The sequence below is a fragment of the Urocampus carinirostris genome, chromosome 4, assembly GCF_059441175.1.
Source record: "Urocampus carinirostris isolate Australia breed hairy pipefish chromosome 4, RoL_Ucar_1.0, whole genome shotgun sequence".
Classification (NCBI taxonomy): Eukaryota; Metazoa; Chordata; class Actinopteri; order Syngnathiformes; family Syngnathidae; genus Urocampus; species Urocampus carinirostris.
The window spans coordinates 17,981,193-18,001,791 of record NC_142352.1 but is presented as its reverse complement, the minus strand read 5'-3'; the positions used below and the strand labels follow the sequence as shown (position 1 = coordinate 18,001,791).

Genomic DNA, 20,599 nt, shown 5'->3' with positions numbered 1-20,599 from the left:
CGAAAGGGCTTGGCAAAAGGAAAAAACAATTGCGTGTTTCAGTCACTTTGAATCGCCATAATTCCTATTGTGTTTTGTTAGATTGCACTTCAGTACACAGTACAGTGACATCTAGCAATCAAATAATACATGATGCCTTTAAATGTTTAGCAAATAAAAATAGACCAACACAAAGTGAAACCAATCCAATCATGACAAACACCATCGGATTCATCGTTTTATTGAAGCCGGGGATTTGATAAGCATTTTCCTTATCTTTGTTGTCACAAGAAGCTCGAATCCACATGGCAGCTTGAAGGCTACAGCGTCGTGTTAAAGTCATACAATCAAATTAATTCGGCACACAAAAAAGCAGCCATTTGACCCCTTATAAGGTCTCCATATCCTGAATATAAAAGGATGAAAGCGGAAGCGTGTCTCATAGATGAGGACCGTCGTTAGTGGTCAAAGGCAATTCATGTTGTCTAGCAACAGTTGACGTCAACTGCTAATGCAGTAGAAAAGATCCATTAGCTTGTTATTCGGTATTGGGACAGAGAACCAGTCATCACAAACAAAAAGATACTAGAATACTTGATTCGTTGTAACTTAGTCTTGGTCAGAAAACCTAAAAACAAGCGTGTGTGACATGTGGGAGCTAGTTATCAATATAAAAGTTAAGGAGTCAATGACATTAAAAAAAGAAAATCCTAAATTTTAAATGGTGCAAAATATGTATTCGGTCTCCATGATTGAAGGTGTATTCAAGAGTACAAGGAGAAGTGCTTATTTCAACAAGTTGGGCGTCCAGCTTGAGGTAAAAGTATTTTTTTCTTCTGCGCAAGACACCCGGTGTTCTGACAAAACGTCCTATCTAGTGAGGACCTCCTACCGTAAAATAATCTAACACGGAGTTATTTTCTTAACAAGTAAAACTAGAACAACGAGTCAGAATTATAGCAAACAGACATTTCAATCGTGACACATAACAAAGGTTGGCATGCTTGCATACAGTGCGTGATTCCCGAAGTTTAACAAATACCATGCTAAAAAGCTACCACAGAAAAACATCCCAGGCTTAAGTTACATCAGAAAACTGTATTTTAAAGCAGTGAGTCAAATAAGACCAAATCAAAATGAAAACCAAGTGCTCTCCATAGGAAGTTGCAATCAGCCTTGTACGCATCCGAACGAGAAATTGGTAGGACATCTCCACAAGGTATGACGTTACAGCAGAACACCAGTTTAAGAGAATAACCCCCAACTCTAATTTTGACGACGGGCTGACTGTGTGCAGTTTTAATCTTCTATCAAACCAGATTGGCTATTAAGTACTTCCGAATTCATATTGATTAAATGTTACTGACATTGTTAATGACAATTCCTGGAAATGTGTATTTTTTTAATATGCGACAATAATAAGCAAAAATTGTGAACCATTACACAGAAAAATCACCAGAGTACTACAACGACGTTGTGTCACATTCAAGGATGTTCATTTAACACTTTTTGACTTACTTATTTTATTATAGTTATTTTTTTAAAACATTAAAAAGAATAGAATATAAAAGGTGTAGATCTTTAGCTGTTAAAGCAGTACCAATCCAATGTTAAAGGAAAAAGTAGACTCTGAACACAGAAAAATAATTATTTTCAACCGTCAGGATTGACGCAACACAAAGCCATTGTTAAACAAAAAGTACACTTTTAATCGTTAATTCTTTTTTTAATGAAAAAGAGTAGATTGCTGTTGAGGCAACACCAATCCAGTGTTAAATAGAACACTCTGGTGAGTAAATTATCTGAAGCACTGAAAAGGTGACAATCTTTAACCAAAGCCCACCAATCCAGTGCGTTTTTTAACACTGTTAAGATTTTCATAATTTGGTTATAAACAGCAATCCAGTGTTAAAGAAAACAAAACTTTTCAGAGTTTATTTTCTAAACACTAAAATTTGTAGAATTTTAAAAGGTGCTCTTCAAGAAACAATCCGGTGTTGAAATACCAAGCGAGTCTTAAAGAAAAAGAACACTCCGATGAGTTACATTGTGTAAATATGTAATAAGTGTAGATAGTTGGATTTGTGTTGATTCAAAACCGTGTTAGGTAGAAGTCCTCTATGAAAAGTGCTAAATAAACACTCATGAGTGTGTACACACATTTTTCTTATATTAATTTCATACTGGTGATTTTGTTGTGTTACTGTTCCTAGGCAGGCACCCACTTCCTTTACAGTTACAATGATGCTTTTTGTGAAACCAACAAAGAAAAAAAAACAATCATACCACTAACAGATCTGAGCGTTTTACAGTGAGCATTAGAGGGATATCGTGAAGGCAAAGTGACATTTGAAGACAACAGTCATTAGAGGGCACTGAAGGGAGATGAGACGATACCTCTCATATTTATGTCGAAAGGGAATATTTTTACAGAGTAGTGAAGGGCGCTGCATAGTTAACCTGGGGAAGGCAGGAAGTGAGTACAGTGATGTCTGGATTCGAACTAATCTGTTTAAATTTACATAAAAGTTTTCCACTTTGGGGTTAAAGGACGAAAAAAAGGAACTGGATTTTATTCACTAGAAATTGAGGGGCACAAAACTATTTTTCCTGAAAATCTAACAAAAGCAACCACAGGTTCGAGGTAAATAAACAATAATGTAAATAGAAATAAATTATTTAATCTGGTGACAGGAAACGGGACAAAACCTTTTGAGCGACAGCGCCGCAGTGCATTTCCTCTTATGTGAAAGAGCGACATAGCTGCGAGGCACTTTAGGGAGTAATCGGAAGGAAAAGATGCCGCCCGAGCCTCTTTTCCCTAAATATACACACCTGTAGCGAAAGAAAATATTCTGTTGGAGCCTCTCAGAGAGGATTTAGAACAGTATATACAAAAAAAAATAAACCCTGAAAAGATTTTTCCTGGTAATTATTTACAGAATCCTTCGAGATGATGGAGGGTGATGCTATCAGCTATGTATTTAATTCATGCTAGCAATAGCTTGTGAGCATATTGTGCACAGATAACTTCTTCAAATGATAAATACAAAGACATAAACCCAACATTTTGTTCACTATAGTCTGAATGAACCTTCCTGACCACTGCAATTGTTTATACTATATATATATTTTAAGCCAATTAAGATAAACTGAGGCAAAGATGAGTGCATTTGCATCTGAAACCCACACAGGAGTGCTTTATCCCCCCAAACGATACCTCCGCCACTGGGAGCCCAGCAACCCAGTTTGTCCCCCAGCATGGCTGCACATATTACATCTCCACAGACCACCTTGATGGATAACACTGAAATCAGGGAAGATCTAGTCTTCCGCGCTTTCAATCTTTCTCACCTTCTTAACCATTTCTTTCAGGTTCAAACCAGAAAATCTGATATTTTCCCAAACCGGTTTGGAAGAAACATGCTTTGTTGTCTGACAAAGACATTGGGAATTTGGTCAATTGTTTATGCTCACATGTAGACTTTGAATTTCCATGATTAAGGCGGTAAACAAAGCAGCTTTTTTTGTTTTTGGACTTCACGCTTCGTTCTCAGTCTGTGGCGTTCCGTTGTTGGCCGAAACCACAGGGTCCTGCTTGCGCGTCATTCGGTCCAACTCGGCCTGAACGTCAGTCAAACCCGGCTTCTGCCCTTGGAATAAAAAGGAGATAAAACAAGAAAGTAATCTCCTGTAGCCTCTGTGTGTAGCTCATAAAAAAGAATGCTGGGTGGAAGGTGGTATCATTTCATGCGGGGAAGCTTGCTGCCACAGTCGTGTCGAGCAAAAAGTAATGAAACGCTCACATGCATTACCCTCAAAGCAGGGGCGAAAATGTCAAATTTGCTTGGTGCATTCTTAGTTAGTTAAGCAAATTGCAATAAAGCGATGGAATGCAGAGCAAAATGTCACATTAATGGGAACGAAGGTCCGGTTGATACAAGCCTGTCACGTTGCTTCAAATCTCAGGAGGTCAGCACCAGTCTCTTTTGCATTTTTTTTAATACATATTTTGGGTTTAGGCTGTGGAGCCAACATTTTTTCTAATACCATATATGTCTGCGTAAAAAAATAAAATACACATGCAGGCCCGCATACAATATCTGTGTGTACCTGATTTTTTGGCTGAGCCTTGAACTCCGGCTCCAACAGCGCCACTCCCAGGGCTCCCTGGTGATCCTGTCTTTTTACTCAACAGGCTGTTGAAGAAGTTGGCCAAAACGCCCTCAGTGGCAGCGCCCGCTATTGGAGAAAAAAAGAGCAGTCATTTTAAAGTGGCAGCGTGTAATAACATCCTGACCACTGGAGGTCAATGTAGAATGGAACTTAAACATGTGTATTGGAACAAAACACACTATGGAAGCCTAAAGGTTACCACTTAGCAAAATTTGCTGAGCCATAGCCTGCAAAAAAAGTAGCTAACATGAGTAGCTAGAGAAGGAAACAGTGGGAGAAAAAAGTCGAAAGTAACAAAATCACGGGACTCGGTGACCATCACATGCAGGGCGGGTCAGCTGTGGAAGGTAAGTGGCCATGGAACTAAAAGCTACGTTGGTAAAATGGTCCTTCGGGCTTACGTAGTGGTATGATGGTGCCCAAACACGTCAGGTACTTAAAAGAGCGTGTCAAGGTATGTCATGTAATCTCAAAGTTCTAAACTTATATTTGTGTTCACAAGATATTACTTGTGTTTTTGCATATTATTGGAATCAATTGTGTGTTATTTAAAGGACTGAAGTACATTTATAACACAAAGGGTTGCCTTACGTAAAATAAGCCCTGGGGCTTTAAAGCCAAAATAACGGAACTATGATCTGATATCGCATGATTTGAGCTGGGTAAAAAGCTGAAATATCAGTATAAAAACTGACTCTTTACAAAAAAATGTGGCTTTCTTTTCAGTGAAATTTACTAGAGAATGCAATTTCATTTACTTTTATAATTATTACTATAAGATAATATTTTACTTAGCTACTGTGTTTAGAGAATTGGGTAAAGAAATCATTACAATGCGTTGTTACTGAAGATGTGCCACTCCTACCAGTGAGGATGAGCTTCTCTAAAGGTCCCTTTCCTCACATGGTTAGTCTGTGCCTTGCTAATAAGTTTTTAATTATTTTTTTCTATTTTCCCATTTTGTGTGTCTATTTGACATTACTGAATGCTGGATAAAAAAGGAAGGGGAAGATTTTTCTTATGTAGATTGATTGTTTATATAGGACTGAGTTGCATTTCGGTGTCTATAATGTGCTTTACAAATACATTTTAAATTGATGTCTGTAAATAGATATACTTTTCCCAACTACCTCATGAGGGCAGTGTTGTATATACAAAATGAACCTTTACTCTATTTTACAGAGTGGGCATTAACTAGCTAATAAAAGTTAATAACGGTGCAGGTTTTAGGAATAAAAATAGTTTTGTTATCATGACTGAGGATGTAGCTCTATTTGTGTACCTTTCATGTTGGCATCAGGCTTTTTAACTGCAGCCATAGGAGATCCACTGCTCAAAGTCGGCTGTCCAGCTCTTCCTGCAGGTCTTGGAGAGCTTGATGTCGTTCGTCCTGGAGATTCCTACCTCACGGAATTCAGAAGAAAAACGTATTCACTAACTTGTAGTCAAAGTGATCTTAGGGTCGGAACCAGTTTTGAGTCCTACTGATAACACTTACAGTAGCTCCTCTTGTTGGCGTCGCTGGCTGCTTCGCTAACAAAGACTGCAAAAGCAATAATATGGTGATGACACTATATAGAAAGAAATCATATCAATCAGACATATTGAGGAAGAAATACCTGTTGTTTCATCAGGAATACCTGCTCATCCTCCGCATTGATCTCTTTGTCATGCACTAGCTGGAGTACATGAATGAAGAGGCACAATTTTATATATAAAACCAAAAATATGAGAAAGCAAATACTTTGTTGTACCATGTAGAACGGTTTTACCTTTCGAACTGGAGGTTTCGTGATGAAATCTTCAAATGGATCTTCGGGTCTGACTGATGTTAAGTTTTCGTGCAAGATGCAGATCTTTTTGTCATTATCCCACCCTGATGGACTATGACAATAAAATAGAAAGTTCATTTTTTTAGGCCCTCGTATTTGTATTTAGCTCCTGGGAGTATGTATTGCAATTTACACTAACCAAAGCGGACAAAATAGGACATTTTCACTCTACTCACATGAACACGGCATCCTTCTCCACAACTAGGGCAGGATTGGTAAAGTGAAAGTCATACAATTTATGTACAATATACTTGTAAAGCAGATCTAGGTTTTTTTCCTCTTTGGCAGAGGTGTAAATCAGACCAGCTCCATCTGTTAAGTTGAGTCAAGGAGAAAAGGCGACAAAGTTAATATCAGGACCAACATTTATAAAATGTTTGAAGGATACATTGTAAGCAAAAGCGCCTCAAGTGGGACTGGATGAAATCAAAGTGCTCTTCTCTGTAGTCGTGTTCCTTTTCCAATATGCTGACAGAGTCACACTGTGGTTTGAGAGACAACAGAGACACTTAGAAAATTGCTTGCAGTTTTTAGGCAGTCAAACATTTTGTCCCAGGAAGAGTAATTATTTTACATTTGATACAATATGTGACAGGACAGGCACATGTGCTACAAGTTTCCCCATGCCATTTTTTCAGTTGTGTTTATATAGTAGTGCAAGAATTTGCTGTCCCACTGTCACAACACTGCAACCCATAATGAGCAGTAATTGAATGGGCATACATCTCCCCCTTTCCAAGCTGATTTAGCCCATCTGAAGCTCTTTTTGGCATCTATGGTGCCCCGCAAAGCCTTTATTATGGCCCCTAAGACGGATTTGGCCACATAAACACGTCTGCTGCTTTGGGGTCATTGGGGTATTTAAATGAATGCCCTAAAGAAAAGCCTGAAATAACGTACTGTCCTCCAAAACAGTAATGCAAATTCTCCATGAAATAAAGACTGTTCACATTAAAAAAATATTCATGGGTAGTAAAAAAAAAAATAACTGTATAAAATGACTTATCTAGGCACAAAACTCTAGAAAAAAACAGAAACCAAGCCAAATGGTGCATTCAACCTTTAAAGTTCTCAGCATGCATGTGAAGCCCTGCTGATAACAAGGATCTTTCAGCCCAAGTTTTGGCCTAAAGGCTTACCAAGTAAGTACCTTTTTTTAAAAAAGGCAGACAACTTCTCACAATAAATACAACACCAAAGTAAAAGCTTGCATTTTAAAAGCTCTAAGGGACGGAGATATTTTTAAATGTGTGAGGAATTTTCTCTGTAAAATCTAGCTACAGAAAGCATTGCCAAGATTAAAAAAGGAGGCAATACTTGGTTTAACAGAAGATTCCAAAATAACTTAGAAAATAAGTCTACAAATCCCATACCTTTGTGCATACTATTAAGACCGGAATGCCAAGATTGTGCGTGAGTGTGTTGTCCCCCAGTGGTAACACAACTGCCTCGTCTTCGCCTGCTGCCAAGGTCCGTCTTTGAGGCGAAGCATTGGTGTTGTCCTCTGGTTCTACGTACTCCTGAAACGCTTTTACCACTTAAAACAACAAGAAAGAGGAAAAAACATGACTTTTTTAGATTTAAAGGGTACTCTGTTAACTCAACTCAGTTTAGTTACATGTTAATTAGAAGTTTAATAGAACAGGAAGATGCTAGCAGACAAGGGTGGGAAAAGGCCTGAGAATGTAAATGTCTCATGCTTGACTAACAATATATATCTGTATTCTAGGAGCATAGTCAAAATATACATACGGTCCACATCCTTTAAAATCTGTGAACACAACTCTAACTGAAACATGGACAGAATCATGGAACCCAACTTCAGCTGTTAAAGACCTTTTGGTCCTTGGTAGGCTTGAGTGTTCTGCAGGAAGCTCTGGCCCACTTCCTTAGAGGCTTTGGAATGTAGCTACGGGACAGTTTGCAACATCAGATTAACTTGCATTCCAAAGCCAATTCCTTGACTTTAAGACATGAGATTATAGAATGTGGGACAAGAAGTAAAGGGAATAATTTATCCCAGGGGGATGCTGTATTGCTTAGTAAAATTTGACAGGAACACATTTTCATTTTTGAAGGTTTCACTGCTTTTTGTTTCTGCAGTGATTTTATGATTTCAATCAAAGAATTCAGCAGCCACGTTCAGAGTGTCCAGCCCACAGGCTGAATTCAGCACAACAACATGATGAAGGGAGGGAACAATGATGCAATAGGGCTGCAACAGCACTTGGATTGGAGCCACTCGCACAAACGTCCATCCGCCTTCCTAAAACGCAGCCACTGAACAATATTTGCGTCTCAGTCACACTCCTGATCAAGTACGTCATGCTAAGAGTTAATTATCTGGCTGTAACATATCTATGTTGAAATATAACAACAACTGGTTGACATGCAGACATGCAAAATTAAAGCTAACTCAAAAACAGCTGGCCCCAACAGACGTCACCACTCATGCTTGTGCATCTTCATCCGGAAAAAGCAAAGTGGAGCAAACTTTAAAATGTTATCGACTGATAGTGTGTTATAAAAATATATATATATATATATATATATATATATATATATATAGTGAATAATTAATAAGGAAAATTGAAAAAAATGTGTAGTTCATGTACATTAAACTTGATCCTTCAGTCGTTTTGGCCTCTTTAACTAATCAAATTTACATCAGTACATTGACGCAGAGAAGCAGCGCTTTAAAAGCCATGACTGGTACAGAAAGCATCATGTGTTCTCAATAGAATAGAGGCTTCTTATGAGCAAGACATAACACATCTAAATTTAACAGAAGGAGATCATCAGCGTTTGTCTCACTGGTTTAACTGGAGAAGTAGCCTGTGGCCAGAACACACTTCTGAGCATCATGGGGCTTCAGATCACAACCCTAGAATCAGTGGTAACAATTGTTCGATCTATGAACTGCCCATATTTACTGGTAATGCTAGGTGTATTCTTCATTTAGTCTTCCATTCCTTATGTAAAACATGGTGCAACAATTAGTAATACCTCATAAGAGACCATGTTGAGGTAAAGAAGACCCCATGGATACAACTGACCCGGCTGACCTGGGGGTAAAGGTAAATTGTGAAGTGGGGGGGATATAAAACTATGCTAATTCATAGCTAATACTTTCTGAACCGCCAGTACCCCAGATAAAAACCTTAAAATAACAAAGTAGCATATAGTAAGTACTGCTTACATGTAGTATACGTGTATATAATTGAATATTATAAATATACATGTAAAGGAAAAAATGAAACAATGTCCTTTGGTGTAATGTTAATTGACATGGCACAATGAAGTTAGTGGGTGGATTCACTCTAATGTGAAAACTCCAAAAGGCTAGGTCGCCGTTTACCAAAGGCCCACTGTGATTATATATTCATTATTAATAAAGATGATGCCCTACTTACAAACGAGAGGTTCCGGACGATCTTTCTTATTTTGAATTTGTTCGTAAGTTGCTCCAGTGCTATATTTTGTATGGATTGTACGTTTAAGGTTTAAATCGGTATGTTTAAGGCTTGTATAAGTAACCAGTATTTTTTTGAAACTGAAAAATAAATGTTTAATCAAATAATATGCTCTATACTGTACAAAGCAGGCTGAATGATAAAGATTAGTACTGAAAAACAAAGCTACACATTAGGCGTTGACATTCTGTGGTCTGTGAAGCCCTATGAGAATTCTTGTGATTAAGGGCTATACAAATAAACATGATTTGACTATAGATATAAAAGTTAATTAAAGTTAAGTTTAACTTACTTTTGGAGGAGTTAGGCTACTTCCTACGCCGTGGTAAACAGTGGACGAAAAAAAGTGATCAATTTTCTCAACCGTATCAAGCTTTCTTATTCCACTTTCATTTCAAAGGAAACGGCTCGCCTCTTCTTTAAGCTTTACACCAACCATATTGAACGGATGCACAAGATATTAAACAATAAAAACGTCAAAGTTCTTAGCATGCTAGAGATACACAAACCAGGAAGCAGAAACTGGTTTTCTATTTCGGGGTGGATGCTGGGTGACCTCTCACAGCAACACGCAGCGGAAAGAAGCACTACAGCACTGTCCTCTACTCGGATAAAGGTGCACACAATACAAAATCTAACATACAGCAATGTCTGGATATTTTTTGTTCGTATGTACCGTTGTTCATAACTCGAATGTTCGTAAGTAGGGGAGCATCTGTATTGCTTTAACAGTATGCTCAATGACTTCCCGATTCTGACATGAATCCCCAAACATAATAGCGGCCAGTAAGCCATTACTTACTCTTCAACTCCATTTCTCTTATGTCCTCGGGAGGGATCTTCAGTTTGTCCACATGGTCACGTAAAACACTACCCCACTTTTGCAGAGACTCAATGATAGTCCAGGGCCGAGACATATCCACAATAAACATGGCAAGACAATCGGATAGAGACTGAGTGGAAACGGCAAACTTGAGTAGGCCTTTGTGGTAAAGATCTCCATCCAGGATCCATACATTACATCGTGTGTTGTCTGAAAGTAATTCGATTTAGTAAATATAAAAACTATAAACATGATTAAAGAACAGATTCAGGAGGACTCACCATCCCGGTCTTCATCATGAACGTTTAAATATTGATATTCCAATCCTCTTCCTTTTTTGTTATGTTCAGCCCCTTGAAGTTTGGACATGAGTGTCGTTTTTCCTGATCCATCCTCCCCTAAAATACATTTTTTTCTGTTCAGACATGTTGCAAAAACATCAGGACTTGTTTGCTTGAACTATGCCATTCTAAGGTCTCTCCTACGCCGATTTTATCAAGTCATGTTGTCAGCTTTCCCTGGTTTGTACATTTTTCAGTGGATATTTAACTAAATTTGGAGGGAAACACACGAAAGTAAAGAAGGGAGTTAAATTCACAGAGCAATTGTCTCATTTTCTTGAATACTCCATTCTCAAGTCTCTTCCAGAACTGATTTATCCAGTCCATGTTGTCTGCTCCCCTAGCCTTGAACATTTTCCATTAATGATACATTCAAAAGAAAAATAACAAGCGTTGATATTCACAAAGCAGACGTCCTTTCTCATCAGCTGACGGAATTGAGAATGGGAGTTTAAATTATATTTACTGTAAACGAACAAATTAAGATGCAACCGGTGTTTGCTCCCTCCTGTGTAATTAAAACACAGCACAAAGGGTGTCAGGTACCTGTTTACATACTTTAAATACTCACCAAAAACAAGGATGTTTTTTCCTGATGGCAACTTGGTACTTGAACGCGTGGAAACATCACTCAGTATTGAGGTCCTACAATAGAATAGAAGATAAGTGTCTTCAACGTCATTGATTACAACGTAGTGTACATTGTTCAGAACAAGATTAGGCATAACACTCCAGGATCAACATGTAATGAAATACTTTCAAGAAAAAAAATATTTTATAAAATATTAGTCGTTAATATTAAAAAAGTAGTGCTTGTACACTGGCCTTAATTTTAAGAGCATCATAAAATAGTGCAACAATAATAATTCCATAATGTAGTAGGATTCTGGTGGGCGACCAGGGTTTGATTGGTCCCAACAGTCTTATAGATTTGTATTAGTAAAAAATATGGTAATATGTTAAGGTATACTGTATTTAATGGCGTATGACGCATACTCATGTATTACGGCACTCTTAACTTTTGATTAAAATTGGAATAAACTCTTGTCTTAATTTTTTCAGCTCAAACTTTGCTGTATGATGCAACAGGAATCAATCCTGGGATGCAGGGTGAGGGCATCAAATTTTAACCGCTGGACCACAAGTGGTAAAGATGACATACAAAAGGCAGTCAATTTTATCTCATTATCAATCTATTTTTAGTTACAGTACAAAAGACAAATGTTAAATTTGTTGTATGATTCACATTTTACAATGACAATAAATGTGTTGCAGTGTATAGAATAGAATAGAAAATAATAGAATACATGGCACACATTGATCATAGATCTACTTCCTTTATTTTCCTCAAAAATGCAACAGATTGATGCATTTGGATTTCAAATATACCAAATTTTCTTCCGGGAGACCATTTTACTGAAACGCCCTAGACTGTCCACCCACCAGGCTTTCAATAACTTCTATAGAAAACAGTGAAATATAAAAAATTTCTATGCGTAGGCAATATATTTTTGGACAGTTTTGTCTGCTTGTTTAGAGTGGAGGTGGCTCTGGGGAAGAAAACTCAAAAGAAAAGTCAACATTTAGAATAGTGTTTGTTTCAATCCTTTTTGAGCCAGGGCATGTTTTTTTACTTTGGAAAGATTTTGCGGCACACCACTATGACTAAAAATGACATAAAATGACACTGAACAGTATGTTAAAATTACAATATAATTTATAATACCCTCAGTTTTTACAGCACAGACACTTGACAATGAAACAATATTTGCAGAAAATGATTCATAAATGTTCCATAAGTGTTTTATAAAATTTTACATTTGGAAAAGTGACATTGGAGAATTTCTCACAGCACACCTGACGACCAATCTCTCACGGCACCCTAGTGTGTCGCGGCACAGTGGTTGAAAATCACTGATTTAGAAGACAGTGCTTGTACAGGACTGTGTCAGAAAATTAACCCATCGAGATAAAGTTACTTATATTATGTAATGCAATAAAAATGTTATACATTCAAGATTCATCATAGAGCAGATGAAATATTGCAAGCCTATTATTATGATTTATGATATTCTAATATTTCGAAATAAGATTGAGTTTTGCCATTATCAAAATAAAAAATAGAAGTTTTTCAGTTGATTTTTGACGAATGCATAGTTTATGACATATATTTTTTCAAATTGCACTAGACAAAACAAAGATAAAAAATGCAGTGTGAGTACATCATGAAACAGTGCGATTGAGAATTCGGCAACAACATTGTGCAAAAAGAGGAAAACATGAAATATAAATGTATTGTATCTGTACAGAGTTTAAATGTTTTTTTCCACACAGTTCCGTGTGCTTGTTTTGAGCGCTAACAGCTTTGAGAAAATACATCATTAAATTGTACAGATTAGCAAAAACATTTCTGATAACTACAAATAACATTACTTAGTATCAAATGTTAGTCATTATTATGATATCTTGATTTTTCCCGGTGGCAAAGACTAGCAGCACGGAGGTTTCCTGTTAGCTTGTTGTGTCCCATTAGGGGTGTCAGTCAGCTTGACTGTGACATATAATAAAATATAAGTCATTAAACGGCGAGTGAATAGATTTATTTTAGTGTTTTGGGTTGTTTTTTTAAAGAAAAACTTTGACTGAAGCTCAAAAAGAACGCTAGCATACAAGTAACCCAACCTCAATTCATGCTAATGCTAGCTTAGTCTCCGACGTTGGTGGTCAAGTGACAAACCAGCTCACAAAACTTTCCCCGGTACAATGTCGACATTGTCACGCCACTAAAATAAAAAGGCAGCTTGCCATAAGTCGAGTCCTTCGTCCTCCTCGTTGTTGTTTTCGCCTACGCCCGGGAGTTGCTTCTCCAAAACGGGAGCCATCTTCTCTCTATACGAAGCACAAAGGCGAGGCCCGGCCCGCTGCTTGCTTGCTGGGTTGGCGGTCGCTAGCACCGCCCAGGTCGGTTGACCGGAGGGTGCGTTCCATTCTTCGCGAACCGCGTCGCGTTAAGGTTTCGACGTGGGCGGCTAAAGTAAAATAAGCTGTAGATGAGTTTAACTGTCCAAATGTATGGTACTTCGAATGTATAGTATTTAGGAAATTTAAAAAAAAATGTTAGTAACTCGGTAAATTACTTTTTCGATTAACACCCAAATTGTGTTAACAATTGGCACCACTAACGGTTTTTAGTGGGTTAAGTTTGATCAGGGGTTTAATTTAATACTGATCACCAAAAAGAAGTATCGCATGTACTCATCTCATCTCATCAGCTGCACCGCTTATCTTCCGTAGGGTCGCAGGGGTGCTGGAGCCAACCACAGGGCACACAGGGACAGACAACTCGCTCATTCACACCTAGGGACAATTTGGACCGGCCAATCCACCTGAAATGCATGTCTTTGGAATGTGGGAAGAAACCGGAGTGCCTGGAGGAAACCCACACAATTATTTTACACACGTCTCATCTCATTAGCTGCACCGCTTATCCTCAGTAGGGTCGCGGGGGTGCTGGAGCCCATCCCAGCGATCATCGGGCAGTGGGCAGGGGACACCCTGAACTGGTTGCCAGCCAATCGCAGGGCACACAGGGACAGACAACCCGCTCGCTCGTTCACACCTAGGGACAATTTGGACCGGCCAATCCACCTGAAATGCATGTCTTTGGAATGTGGGAGGAAACCGGACTGCCCGGAGGAAACCCACGCAAGCATGGGGAGAACATACAAACTCCGCACAGGAAGTCCGGTAGCTGGATTTGAACCCACACAGGAGGTTCCTAAGACCTTAGAACTGTGCCGCACACGCGCTAACCACTGCGCTGCCGAGGTGCCTAACTTGTTTGGGTATGTGGGTTGGCCATGGTCAGCAAATCTTTGTGTGTGTTTTTGCTATTGTTTTCCCTTTTTATTTTTGTTGTTGTTGTTATTGTATGTGTTTGTCTTGCTGTCGGTCACTCCTCTTGAGGGATATGACCAAGGTAGATAGATAGATGAAATAGAAAAAAAACACTGAGATGTAAACAACGCAGCGTTGTAAATACTGGATTAGTCCATTTGATTCCTAGAACCGCATCGTAGTATTTTTACGGTAGTGTTTTTGTAGTATTTTCTATGGTAGGATTTTAGTAGTATATCTGTAGTATTACTGTAGTTGTTTTTATTTAGTACTTTTGTAGTATTTCTGTACTTATAATGATGTAGTATTGCTGTAGTTGTATTTTTGTAGTATTTTTGTAGTCCTTTTTCTGCAGTTGTGGTTTTGTAGTAATTTTGCAGTTGTATTTTTGTAGTATTCCCATTGTAGAATCTTTGTAGTATAGCGGTAGTATTTTTGCAGTATTACTTGAAGTGTATTTTTGTGGTATTTTTGTAATATTCCTGCAGATTTTTGTTTTATTCCTGTAGAATTTTCATGGTATTACTGTACTTTAGGTTTGTTGTGTTTTTTTTAGTATTTCTACAGTAGTATTTTTGTAGTATTTCCACTGTACAATTTTTGTAGTACAGCTGTAGTATTTTTGTAGTATTACTGTAGTTGTAATTTGTAGTATTTCTGTTGTAATATTTCTGAAGAATTATTTTTGTAGTATTTTTTTTTAAAAATGTTCTACGTTCGGGATTCATTACAAATCAAGTGAAATGTTGTTTTTTTATTGTTGTAATACTGCTGATTATGGCGAAAACTCTAAACCAGGGGTCACCATCATTTTCAAGATGGGAGTTACTTATTTTTACTAATTATAGGGCACCCAGTTGGATATGCATTTCTAAAATGGATATTAGTAATTATTACAAGTCTAATTATTAAAAGTAGGTTTAAATAGACTCAGTCAACCACAATATTTTTACTAGAAAATCACAATGACCCAGCACTTGCGAGGTATTTACAGAACAAGTACCATCTCAGCTGCCCTTAGGGGGTACCCTGGTGCCCACAGGCCCTACGTTGAAGACCCCTGTTGTAATTTATTAGAACACAATGAAAAAGTATGCAAGTAGGTTGTAAGCCATAATTTGCAATATTGAAAGTAATAAAATGTTTGCAATATTAATTTTTTGTAATGAATTCAGAATGCATGACACTATTGTTTTTAATGCATTTTAAAAAATAAATAACTTTATCACAATTTTCCAATTTTCTGGGACAGCCGTGTAGTCGGTAAAATGCAACTGTATTTTTTTATTGTGTCAGATAATTTCTAATTTTATGTTAAGGTTTTTTGAGTTTTTCCTTGCCCTCGTGTAGGTTTTAGATCAGGGGATGGTGTAATAATAGTCTGTAATTTGCAATTATCGGTGGTCTGTGCAGCCCTTTGATATTCTTTGAGATTAAGGGCTATACAAATAAACGTGACTTGACTTAATTATAGCAAAATGTATATCCCTATTTTTACTTTTTTTGGGGGGGGGGATATGTTGCTGCTAAATGTATTTGCACTATTTTCTAGTGCGCTTAAAAATATTCCCAACTATATATTATTTTAATCTTTCTTTAAGTTTTTCATATTTCTCCCGGAGTGCCACGTCTAATCTTGTTGTAAATAATATACACTACGTTGTTATAAATCACAATAAAGATTTTAATTCCAAGCTGCAAACGTATTTATTTGTTGGTTTATTTGTGTACAGTATTTACTTGGTGATAAATTATTATTCAGTACTTTCAAGAAAGTAGTAGTTTTTGTTCTAACGTGATCCAGTAGATGGTGCTGTTTGCTGCTACCGGGAGAAAACTAGTCAAGTCAAGTAACTATTGCTTGATATCATTTTTATAAATGTTGTTTTTTTCTGATTTCTTAATAATAGTAATAATCGTTTATTGAATGTAAAGGAAAATTTCATGACACTCAATACATAGAATGAAACTGAGCAATAGTAAACCAATTAAAACAATGTTAAAATAAAAATATTAACAATTAAAACAAAAGTAATTACATATTTTTGCTTGAGGTGGTGTTTGATAAAACGTCTTGAATGTATTGGTTGTGTTGGTGTATCCTCAACCTGAGACAAATAAAGAAAAGGACATTCGTTGTAATGCAAAAGTATTAACATTAAAATACAGACTTAATTTCTTCTCGTTCAATTCCGATTTAATTTGAACTATAGGTTCATGGAAATTTTACATCCCTAAGAAGTTTACAATGTTTTTTTCTTGTTATTTATGGAGTGATTTTTTTGCTTGATTTGATTATTTAAAAATGTATATTCATAATTCATTTTTTAACTCTTATTTTGGAAATATGTTAGTGCTGCTCTATTTTTATTTACACTATTGTTGTGACCTCAAAACTGAGACTTGTCTACAAGCACCTCCATGTAAACATTTGTCTATTAACCCAAATAATATTTGTTATCCTATTTGTCTCGTTTAAGTGTTTTATAACATTTACTCCAGAGTTCCACATTTATTTAGCTGTAAAAAATGTTGTCAACGTCATTATTGATGACAATAAAAACAGTTATAATTCTATACCTTTTAAGGATGTAGCATTGATAGGTTCATTTAAAAAAGATCTTTCAACATCATGAATTTTGAGCACAGTAACATCTTATTCATGTCACGGGGCGTGGTGGCGTGGAAGGGGACCGGACCAGAACAGAGGCAGGAGGCATGAAGGGAGAACTCAAATGCGTTGACGATCCGTAAGTTTTATTTAATAAAATAAAAGTCGCCCAATACTCCGGGGCAAAACAGAACAATACAGAGTTCCTCCGGCACGAACTCAACAGGACAAGGCATAACAGACTAAAACAGGACAAGGCATAACAGACCGGGATTGTGAAGAATGAGTAGTAATGAACCCGCAACCGCAGAGCCCACCATGCAGCCTTAAATACAGACCCACCATTAGTGGAACTGCTTTCAGCTGTTGCCCAGGGGGCGGGGCAGACTGGTCACCAAGGCAACCGTGACAGAGCCCCCCTCTTAAGGGACAGCTCCCGAGGTCCCAAAAAAGAATAAATTACAACCTCACGCCCCGGAATGGTTCGACGCTCACGATTGGGGCAACCCCGCTCCCTCCTCCGAACACGCAGGAACGGGGAGAGGCAGGCGCCATCCGCGTCGGGCGGATCGGAATCGGCGCTCGGCAGGGGGGGGTCCGGCGGGCAAGCTGGACAGGGGATAACAGACAGGCAAAATCAGGGCAGAATCAGAACGGGTAAACAGGACAGGCCTCTACAGAAGAGTCGCACTCAGGGGGGGATCAGATGCAGAAGAGTCAGACTCAGGGGGGGATCAGATTCAGAAGAGTCAGACTCAGGGGGGGATCAGATTCAGAAGAGTCAGACTCAGGGGGGAACAGATTCAGAAGAGTCAGACTCAGGGGGGAACAGATTCAGAAGAGTCAGACTCAGGGGGGAACAGATTCAGAACAGACAAGACAGGACAGGAAAGACTGAACAAAATCAGGCATGGGAGTCGAACAGGCAGGCATGGGAGTCGAACAGGCAGGCTTGGGAGTCGAACAGGCAGGCTTGGGAGTCGAACAGGCAGGCTTGGGAGTCGAACAGGCAGGCTTGGGAGTCGAACAGGCAGGCTTGGGAGTCGAACAGGCAGGCTTGGGAGTCGAACAGGCAGGCTTGGGAGTCGAACAGGCAGGCTTGGGAGTCGAACAGGCAGGCTTGGGAGTCGAACAGGCAGGCTTGGGAGTCGAACAGGCAGGCTTGGGAGTCGGAGTCGGCCCGACGGGCAGCGGAGTCGGAGTTGGCCCGACGGGCAGCGGAGTCGGAGTCGGACTTGCACGCAGGGGAGAGGGAATAGCAGGCAATCGGCACGGGAGTCGGGCAGGCAGGCGTCAATTCTTCCTGGGACCCCATTCGAGGCACAGCAAGGGCCACGACGGGCGGGGCCGTGGTTCGAACGGGCAGGGAAGGCCAACTCAGTAGGCGCCTGCCAAACTGCGCACTCCAGCTCTCCCCAAGTCGCGCTGGGATCGTTCGCTGAGTTCAATTGTTGGCGGGTTCATTCTGTCACGGGGCGTGGTGGCGTGGAAGGGGACCGGACCAGAACAGAGGCAGGAGGCATGAAGGGAGAACTCAAATGCGTTGACGATCCGTAAGTTTTATTTAATAAAATAAAAGTCGCCCAATACTCCGGGGCAAAACAGAACAATACAGAGTTCCTCCGGCACGAACTCAACAGGACAAGGCATAACAGACTAAAACAGGACAAGGCATAACAGACCGGGATTGTGAAGAATGAGTAGTAATGAACCCGCAACCGCAGAGCCCACCATGCAGCCTTAAATACAGACCCACCATTAGTGGAACTGCTTTCAGCTGTTGCCCAGGGGGCGGGGCAGACTGGTCACCAAGGCAACCGTGACAATTCATCTCTGTAAAACTTAATTTTATCGTTCGCAATCAATGCTAATTAAATCTAAAAGACTTTATTTTTAACACAGTATATCCTAGAAATTGATAAATTTGTGTTGCAACGTTGAAATGGATTACTACCCATATTTAGTCACAATTGGTAGTTTTTTTTCCATTAATCTAGCACTAATTACATAACACTTTTTAAATTTAGAGTCATTTGTGGCCAGATGTGGCCTTGCACGTTATCATATCATACCCAATGGGAAGAGGAGCAGTTTACAGCAGAAAGCTATCCAAACTTTCGGTTTCCTTAAGTTTCAGTTTTGTTTTAGCTTCCGGAATTTTGGAGTTGTCAGTCATTTTTTCCCTGCAATTGAGATTTCCTACAGACATTGTAACTCATTTGTGCCCAGAATATTCTGCAAGTAAAATTTTGAAATAACTGCTCATCGCCTCCAAACTTTTTTTCAAATAACCTTATGAGAAAGAAGAAAAGTTGTTTATTTTTCAGTAGATAATGGCTCAATGTATTCGATAAAATTGATTAAAAAAATGTTTTCTTCCAATATACAGTATACTTTTTTTTCTCTTCACTTGGTTAGCTTCGTTAATAATGTCTGCATTTTTGTCGTAATCATTGTAAACTGATGCGTTTTGTCTATGCATTTTATTGCGGGAATTTCTCCACACATTGGCATGCATGTAGCCTATATGGGAGCAGAGTGACGCACAGTGGTTCGACTCATGGGAATTTGCATTCCAGGACATTTGCACCATGTGAAACCGGGCCTGATGCCGCTGCCTCTTCACCACTTCCAGCCAGGGAAATATGCCACATTGATCTTGTTTTCTTGTTTTCTTTTTCTTACAAAAGAAGGCTTTCTCCTATCTGTAACACAGAAACCGACAACATAATTAACAGCTAAAAGGATAATGAGATTATGCTGATAACATGGTTGAGATTTTTTTGTTTTTTTTTTTATATTTAAATTGTAGTCACACTGGTTTGGAGAGGGGTATGAGACCTCTTGTTGCCATGTTCTGTACTTTCTGTACTTTCTGTTCTGTATATTAGTGCTTGTAGTGGAATTTGACTCTGATATCTCAATTATATGGTATCACAAAGAGTCATTGGTTGGTTATAAGGGCACTCACAGCTTCCACAGCTTTGTCAAATCATTACTTATTTCTGTAATTTGATTTCTCTCCAGATTGCTCATCGCCATTATGCCAGGTGAAAATTGTTTTGCCATTTTATGGTCTCCAATTCATGGCACTCTGTCGTTAATGTTTGGGTGTATGATCTGCATGAGCCTCTCTAGTTTATCGAGAATTAATGTCCCAACATATCCTCCATTGTTTTCGTTTGTATTTGTTCAGTTACAGTTACTGTAATCCTTTGTTTATCACATTTAATGGGGACAAGAAACCCGCGATATGCTAAAATCCACAAAGTAGTCCTCCTATTTTAAATATGCTCTCTGCCAGCCCCTACACGCAGCAAGTCGATCAGGGATAATTGATTGGGACTATACCTGTGCATTTCAAAATATGCATCCAGTCTGCAAATAGCCCAGAACTCAACCCAATTGAAAACCTGTCTTGGAAATTGAAAAAAGGTCAACACCAAGGCTCTGACCTGCAAAGATGA

At 38.7% G+C, this 20,599-nt stretch overlaps 1 protein-coding gene across 2 annotated transcripts; it reads right to left on the bottom strand.

Moving 5' to 3' along the window:
• Positions 1 to 204: 204 nt before the first annotated feature.
• dync1li2 (dynein, cytoplasmic 1, light intermediate chain 2) lies at positions 205 to 13,582 on the bottom strand. 2 transcript variants are annotated; one of them, XM_088333817.1, is made up of 13 exons: positions 13,430 to 13,582; positions 11,196 to 11,269; positions 10,565 to 10,681; positions 10,263 to 10,493; positions 7,361 to 7,524; positions 6,376 to 6,469; positions 6,164 to 6,299; positions 5,928 to 6,039; positions 5,775 to 5,834; positions 5,654 to 5,698; positions 5,438 to 5,555; positions 4,093 to 4,221; positions 205 to 3,627 (listed from the first exon to the last, which is right to left on the bottom strand). In XM_088333817.1, the coding sequence occupies exons 1-13, from the start codon at positions 13,504 to 13,506 to the stop codon at positions 3,611 to 3,613; spliced, it is 1,374 nt and encodes a 457-aa protein (XP_088189943.1). In that variant the 5' UTR covers positions 13,507 to 13,582; the 3' UTR covers positions 205 to 3,610. The 2 variants fall into 2 exon arrangements, with proteins under 2 accessions (XP_088189943.1, XP_088189944.1); XM_088333818.1 differs by having other exon boundaries at positions 205 to 3,632; positions 13,430 to 13,527.
• Positions 13,583 to 20,599: the final 7,017 nt, after the last annotated feature.